Below are 8,192 nucleotides of genomic sequence, written 5' to 3' on the forward strand. Positions count from 1 at the left end.
GAGGAAAGAGAGCGAAACAAAAGTCAAAAGGCCGAGGAGGAGAAACTCAGAGCAAAATTCGAGCAGGAGGAGAAATTTAGACGCGAGATCCAGCAACAAGAGTAGGAACTTTGGGAAGAGAAGATGACGGCGGAGTTAAAATTAACGGAAACGAAAATCGAGATGGAAAAAGCCGCGAAAGCCGCCCGTGCGAAGCTGCGAGAGCTCAAGATAACCCCTTTCAACGGCACTTCGGTTGACTGGATCAGGTTTGAGAACATGTTTACATCACAAATAGACAGCAAGCCATTATCGGACGAGGAAAAATACGGCTACCTTTTGGAGCTGGTGGCCCCAAAGGTAAGAGATAGACTAGCTAATTTAAAGCCGGGTACTCTGGGGTACAAGACGGCGTGGAACAGGTTGAGAACTGAGTTTGGACAGAGCAAAACTGTTGTCGCTGCACACATGGAAGAGATAATTAACTTGCCAGTTACCAGAGGACTGAATTACGAAAGGATGCGCGAGTTTCATGAGAGGCTGAGCAAGAATTTTGACGCGTTGCAAACTCTGGAGGAGGGAGAGATGCTCAAGGGTTTTGTTCTGTCAACCCTGAACAAGCTTCCCTAAGTAAAACCCGATTTGGTGAGAACAGACGAAGGGTGGGAAGATTGGAACATGGAAAAGTTGATCAATTCTATCCAAAAATGGCTCAAGCACAACAAACCCGAAGACAATCACAAAAATTAAACGGAACCAAAAAGAAGGGAACGTAGTTATTTTGGCCAGAAACAGCCCCACTGCCTGTTCTGTGAGAAAAACCACTGGGGAGAATCGTGCCCAACATATGACACGATCGCGAAACGGAGAGAGTTCTTTGCAGCAAGACGACTATGTTTCGATTGCGCCCGCCCAGGACATACCGGGAAGGAATGTCGAAGCAGGTTGTGCTATAAGTGTAAGAGCAAACACCACACCAGCCTATGTGATAGGTCCAAGGGAAGCGAGACGCAAGATCCCAACGCCACGCTAAGCGGATACACGCCTTCTGTCGAGGAAAGGTCCCTACCCGCCATAGTACCATTGAAAATCCAGGGGAGTACGTTTTGGGCTTACCTAGACACAGGGTCGGGAAGAAACTTTATCTCCAAAGAAGCAGCTAACAAGTTGAAGTTAAACCCAATACGTCACGAGTCACGCCACATTGTAACGGTTAATGGGACGAAGAAACAGTCTATGCCAATCTATGACGTGACAATCAACTCAATCGACAGTAAGGCAAGCGAGAAAATAGAAATTACAGCAAGCAAACTCGCAGATTTCACAACTATCAAGAGGCCCACCCTTTGAGAACTGAAGGAGAAACATCAACATGTCCAGGGAAAGATGTTTTACAGAACCGCAAGCGAAGAGTATCCAATCCATCTAATACTCGGGGATGCAACCTACTGCAAGATCAGGACGGAACAAGTGTATAAGGGCAAACCGGAAGATCCAATCGTTGAGGGAACCACATTTGGCTGGATTGTTCATGGTGGGAAAGAATACACAGACAGCAATTGCATGTATGTGAGAGAGACTGACGAGTATGAAAGACTGTACTCGCTCGACGTTTTAGGAGTAGAGGACCGAGGGGAAGACGATCAGCTAGACATCTACAAGAGGGCATATCGAAGAGAAGTGATGGCAGGTACGAGGTGGGCGTGCCGTGGATTCCAGGCGCCAAGCTCTCAAATACAAATGAGGAGCCCAGCAGGAGACGTCTTCACAACGTAGAACGAAAACTGAAGAGAAACGAAGGGCTGAAGATTGAGTATGACAACATAGTTTACGAACAGATCGAGCAGAGCATCGTCGAGAAAGCACCAGAGCAGCCAACGGGTGAACGTGTATTTTACATGCCCCACAAGCCGGTGGTGAGAGAGAGCGCTACTTCAACCAAGGTGAGAATGGTGTTCGATGCAAGCGCGAAACCACATCCACTCGCCAACAGAAGCTAGCCCGGAGCAGAAGCTAGCCCGTTCATGCTGGGGGCTACCCTTCAGCATCATTTCAATGAACAACCGCCGGAGTTAGAGGATACTGTCCAAGCGCTAAAAGAAAACACTTACGTGGACAATCTCATGAAAACCGGAAGGGGTGTGGAGGAACTAAAGGAGTTCAAACAGGAAGCAACTGAGATTCTTGAAGGCGCCAGGTTCCCAGTACACAAGTGGGAGTCCAACATTCCAGAATTAGATAGTGAGGACAATCCAAGCAAGTTGCTCGGACTCGTGTGGGACAAGAGGGAGGATACGCTAGAGATTCAATCACAGATACAGGGTGAACAAGCACCAACAAAACGATCCATTCTCAGTCAACTCTCAAGTATCTATGATCCGCTCGGCATAATTTCACCGACCATGGTAGAGGGCAAGCGAATTTACAGAGAGGTGTGTGATGAAAAGGTTGGCTGGAACACTGAAGTGAACAGTGTCAATTCGCGAGATTGGCTCAAGTGGAGTAGTCAGCTGAGGAACATCAAGGTGCCCAGGAGCGTAGCCAGAGATATCAGCAAGATAAGGGCTGTACATCTCCACGTTTTCGCAGATGCCAGTAACATAGCGTGTTCAGCGGTGACCGTTGCTGTAGTGGAGCACTCAACAGGTTTTGTGAAGGGGCTGCTAACGTCAAAATCGAGGATTTCAAAACGTAACACATCGATTTCAAGGCTAGAACTGGTGGGAGGACAGATGGCCGCAAACATGGTGAGAAATTTACTGACAGCGCTGGGGCGGTGGCCTATCACTTCAGTGAACGTGTGGATGGACAGCATGGTTGCGCTATTTTGGATCTGCAACCCAGGAAGAGCATGGAAAACATTCGTATCCAATCGAGTGAGGAAGATCGCTCAGATCACTGAAGAAACCGGAATCCAGTGGAGATATTGCCCAACTGACAAGAATTTGGCAGACTTAGGAAGCCGTGGTGCCTCACTAGAGAAGATGCAGAAAGGGCAGTGGTTTGAAGGGCCGGAATGGTTGCTACATGAGGAGGAGTGGCCCGAACAGCCGGAATTAGAGAAAACTAAAAGCGTCAGTGAAGAACACAGACCGGAAAAGGAAGAAACGCTTTATTCAGCCAAGTAGGAGCCTGATGAGTGGGACACACTCCTTGCTAGAAGCAAACTCTGGAGAACCTTCCGAGTGACCGCGTGGGCTCTACGGTTCAAACACAACTCACTCGCCAAGAAATACAGAACGAAGAAGAGAACGGGGCCGTTGACGACCGAGGAGTTGAGTTACGCAAGAGATCGATGGATAAGGAAAGAGCAAGCAGACCTGGAACCAAACCTAGAAAGCCCCAGTTGGTCTGACCAAGAAAGAACCGATGGAACGCTCATATTTACATCAAGACTTTCTTGCCGTATAATAAATTAAAATATTATTAGCCCTCTGTGGTCAGTTTTGTACTGCGCTCGAATCGTTCCAGCTAGCACGACCTCGTGTAGCCCTCGCCCGCGGCTAGTAAAGGCCTCTTCATATAAGCCCGGTTACCGAGATCTCGCCTCGTTCCAATTTTCTTTGTTAAAATTTCGATATGTTCATATTAGAAGGCAGGCTAGCCCGGTTACCGAGCTATCTCGGCAACCGGGATAAAAATTTTCTCATATGATCACTCAAGCCCGGGTAATCGGGCGAAACTTTCTTGACAAAATACCTTCGCTTTCGCAACATAGCGGCAAAAAAGACATAATTTTAACCTTGCCTGTACTTCCACTTCAGAGGTATGCGAATTAGTTTTATTAGTTGAGTCACAAGAGTCAACAAGGCTATGCTAGTCGCGAATGATGCAACTTTATGGCACCATTTTGGGTTTGCTTCTTGAATTTTCATCCCGGTCGACCGAGCTGAAATTTCCCATATGAACAGACAATAAAATTCATCCCGGTAACTGAACCAGCCCTGTTACCGAACTCATATGAAGAGGCACTAAGGGTCTCTTCATATGAGCCCGGTCAACCGGGCTGGCTCGGTTTCCGAGATCTCGCCTCGCCACTCTTTCCATCGTAAAAATTTCGATGTGTTCATATGAGAAGCCAGGCTGGCCCGCTTACCGAGATCTCGGGTTTTGCGACCGAGATCTCGGTAACCGGGATGAAAATTTTCCCATACGAACACTCCAGCCCGAGTAACCGGGACGCAACTTTTTACACGAAATAGCTTCGCTTTCGCAACATAACGGCCAAAATGGCACAATTTTTGCCTTGTATGTATTTCCACTCTAGGAGTAGGCGAATTAGCTTTATTAGTAAAGTTACAAGAGTCCAGAAAGCTGCGACAGCCGCGAACGATACAGGTTTATGTTCCACCATTTTGGTTGTGTTTCTTGGATTTTATCCCAGCAGACCGGGCTGAAATTTCCCATATGAACAGACAACAAAATTCGTCGAGCCAGCCCGGTTACCGGGCTCATATGAAGAGGCCCTAAGAGATTATTAATTTTTGTACCGTACGTGGCCTAGACTAGGAGCCAGTTTGGAGCCAATTTGGAGCCTGACTCAGAAGTTTTCCCGCGTAGCAAGTGTAAAACGGCGAACGCGATAGAAAACGCAGATACTGTCGTTTAGATCTTCCTGTTTAAGGTGAATTATGTAAAGTAATGTAGAAACTATTGCAGTAACATGAATGTTAAATAGCGTTTAGTGGTGTAGGTGGCAACAAAAACCAGATGCGTAAAAGACAAAACGACCAATATCGTAACATTTGCCGGTGAACCAGTCCCGGCTCCTCCTGATAAGGCCATGGTTTTAACTCAAGTTGCAACTTGGAGGTTTTTGTTTTATGTAAAAAGCACCGGCTTCGTTTTCTCCAGTTTGTTGTGAACTAGATTCTTATAAACCCAACAGCGATTAAAAGAAAGATAATTTTTGTGTTAATTATCATTTTAAACATCAAAACAACAACCATTAGTTTATTTTTCGTTATTTCTTGAGATAATGTTCATTTCAAGATGCAAATACAGTGTGCAAAACACTTTGTGCAAATTTAATTTGACAGGGAAACAAAATTGTTGATAGTCTTTTGAAGGAAAACCCAAGAGATTTGACTAAGCATTCGAAAACTCCCTTCGCTCTTAAGTTTTGAAAGGAAAGATATCATATAATGCGCTGTTGATTAAGGAGTTCCCTGACGCCCATCTAAACTACTAATCAAACAATATTGAATAAAGATCATAAAACTCTTACGTACCTGGGTGAGATATAATAACAAGGAGCACGAGGCCAAAAGAATAAAACATCTTACAAACTAAAAGAGGAACAAGCCGCCATGAACAAGAAGTTGATGTTCATCAGTATAAACTGAAGAGGCCGATCAAATCGTATTACGCGCCTGCTATCTCTGCAAAGTTCTTAACAGTTACACTTTAATGGCACTCAGTCCTTGCACGCGCCGGGCTGTGAATTTATTTGTTGTAAATTACGGGATTAGAAGCGACTTTTAATGGATAGAACTGTCTATATAATGACATTTTATTTACTTTAACTGAGCGATCAGTTCTCAAGTCGAAAGTAATTCACCTTTGCCTCGGTTTCAATTGCTACGCTGTAGGATTATTGGCTTAAAATACCCGTTCTGCTTTTTCATCCAATCAGACGTAAGACCAAAACCAATAGATATTCCCTCGCTCAAGTTTTCCCGCGCTTCACAACAGCTACATGTGATTTGCTTCGAATTTTGATTGGTTTAGAGAAATGTCTGTCTTTCGTGATTGGCCAGGGTGGCTACTTTTGTTTTAGTTTTTTTGTTTTATGACCCTCAATTGAAAACATTAAACAGCTCTCAGCTATTACCAACTAATAACATACTTACATGATCCAACGGCAGTTTCATCTATATGCCAATTTTGCTTACCAGAAAAGTTTTTTCTCGGGATCGGAATAACATATGAAAATATATGAACGTGCGAAAGGAACTTCCTCCGCCCCTTACTAAACTTTCAAAGTAAAAAACAAATGAAAAACAGGTTGCTCGTTCTGTGGGTTAACATGTAACCTAATCTGTGAAATTTCATCCTGTTAAAGCGGTTGGCGGTTTGTTTTATCTTCCTTCTCTTGTCTCATCACTCTGCTAAATTGAAGGACAAAGAAAAAGTAGTTTGGCGCCGCGGAACCGATAAATAAACCAGCTGCCGGTTCCCAATTCAATTTGAAAGTAATACATAACAGCAAAACGCTTTCCTAAGTATCCGTGTAGTTTTATTTCGAATCAATGTTTTGGTGAAAATAAAGTTACATTTATAAAAAGTAGGTGCTGTTTTCAGTCGAGACAAGTTATTAAAAACCTCCTGAAATAACAAGACAGACAGGACGTCAGCCGGCGAGCACATCCACGTTTAGGTGGAGGCAACGTAGCCGGGTGGTTAGGGCGCTGGACTTGAAATCCGGAGCTCGTTGCTGTGAACGCTAAGCTGGAGTTGTTTCTCGGTAGACCCTAGTTCAATTCCCCGGTCATGTTTGTAAATAGCCAACTGGTGTGCCTCCTGTCAGTTGGGATTTTTAAGCCTATTATTTTTATTTGAAATGTCTCTTTCTTTCAGTTTAAGTGGCACGCCCGAGAACTAGCCAGCTAGTGGTAGCGAAGCGCATCGACCACTATAAACATTCAACATTTAACATTTTTTAACAATTTTTTCAATACAGCTTGGATCTCCAAACCTCAGCTAATTAATGCCTTGCTATTTGTAATAGTCGTTTTGAAGAGACGTTTTCCTCGAGATATCGATCAGCAGGTTCTTTATTTAAAGCACTACAACGCCAGGCTTAAATACACTGGCGTCCAGGTTTTGAAATTTTGTGAGTTGCGAACGGAACACAAGCGAAAACAAAAACCATGTATGCAAAAAGACATTAAGAGAAGAATCTTCTGTTTGACAATGATATTGCCCGATCAGGCTTATGATATTTTACAGGAAATCTTCCGCTCAGTATGTTGATCATGAAAGAGGTGGATGGTTGTCTCCAATGATTGACACCAAGGTTATTAACATGGTACGCACTGATGGGTTTTAAAAATTTGAATAAAAATTTCACTTTTTTTTGTATTTTAATGGGTTCCTTGGCTGATAAAAAGAAATTTGATAGCGCGATCTACCTTTGAAATGTTAGTAATTCCATAAAGAACTAAAATAAGTGAAGATTCTGAACAATCCCGGGGTCTCTTTTTTAAAGAGACTACAATTCGGCTGTCTTGAGAATTCCACAGGACTTGTCAGTTTGGGTGGAAGAATCACCTTGACCCAAACGCCATTCATGGTAAATAGTTTGACGCGTCTTAATTTATTTGTATAATTTTAATACTCTCATAAATTAATGTATATTTCTAAAAGTTCAAGCGTACTCCTTTCTAAAACAAGCAATATGTATCCTTTCGGTTCGACCTTGTTGAGCTGCGTCGTTGCTGTACTTTGCGACGGCGATTAGCCGCGACATTTATTATTATTATTATTATTATTATATGTTGCCTAGTACGCCGACTGTCATCCCTTTCACGGGCAAAACGCAATCCTAGTAGAGACGTTATGTACTGGAGAAATGTAGTGTATCAATTAGCTATCATGAGCTTATATGGGCCGTGCGGGGGCGAATTACACCGTTACAAGCCCGCTCTTTATTATTAGCTAAAGAAAACAATAGATAAAAAACGAATTAAATATAAATACCAGATCAACGAATGTACCAGGGTATACACAACCATTTACAGCTAGCTATGTGCAGCTGCTGTACTGAATTGGGCAATGCTGCGTTATATTTCTCCATACACAACGTACTGATTGCAATTCGTGACATCTAGAAAAATACCTGCTCGTTGAAAGCAAATGAAAAAATCCCCAAATTGATTGTTTTTTGACATGACAGGACAGCTTTATGAAACGTTACCGACCTTATCTCAGGAATACGTTTTCCTCAATTATAGCTTTTAGAAGATTTCCGGTGAAAACTGACTTGAAAATTCACAAAACATGCACATCGTACTTCATCAAGTGCGTGGGGCAAATCAAGCAAGTTACATATCTGTAATTTTCACTTTTATGATTGTACAGAAAGTCGCGAGAAATAAATGACTGTATCTCTTTTATTTCCTGATGAATTAGCGACTTGTTGAAGACGCCACGTTTACGGACGTCTCTCGTTTTGAAGTTCCCGGACCGTGGACTTCTCCCAGGCCACGGTC

The 8,192-nt window shown here is 43.3% G+C and overlaps 1 protein-coding gene and 1 pseudogene across 2 annotated transcripts in view; one reads left to right on the forward strand and one right to left on the reverse strand.

The window, feature by feature from the left end:
• Window positions 1-8,192, reverse strand: part of LOC145481600 (uncharacterized) — a 101,498-nt pseudogene that overhangs the window by 998 nt on the left and 92,308 nt on the right. The window lies entirely within an intron of this gene.
• Window positions 2,004-3,107, forward strand: LOC145482373 (uncharacterized). Its single transcript, XM_081461008.1, has one exon. The coding sequence runs from the start codon at window positions 2,004-2,006 to the stop codon at window positions 3,105-3,107; it is 1,104 nt and encodes a 367-aa protein (XP_081317134.1).

The sequence above is a fragment of the Orbicella franksi genome, chromosome 3 (assembly GCF_964199315.1).
Source record: "Orbicella franksi chromosome 3, jaOrbFran1.1, whole genome shotgun sequence".
NCBI classification, from domain to species: Eukaryota; Metazoa; Cnidaria; class Anthozoa; order Scleractinia; family Merulinidae; genus Orbicella; species Orbicella franksi.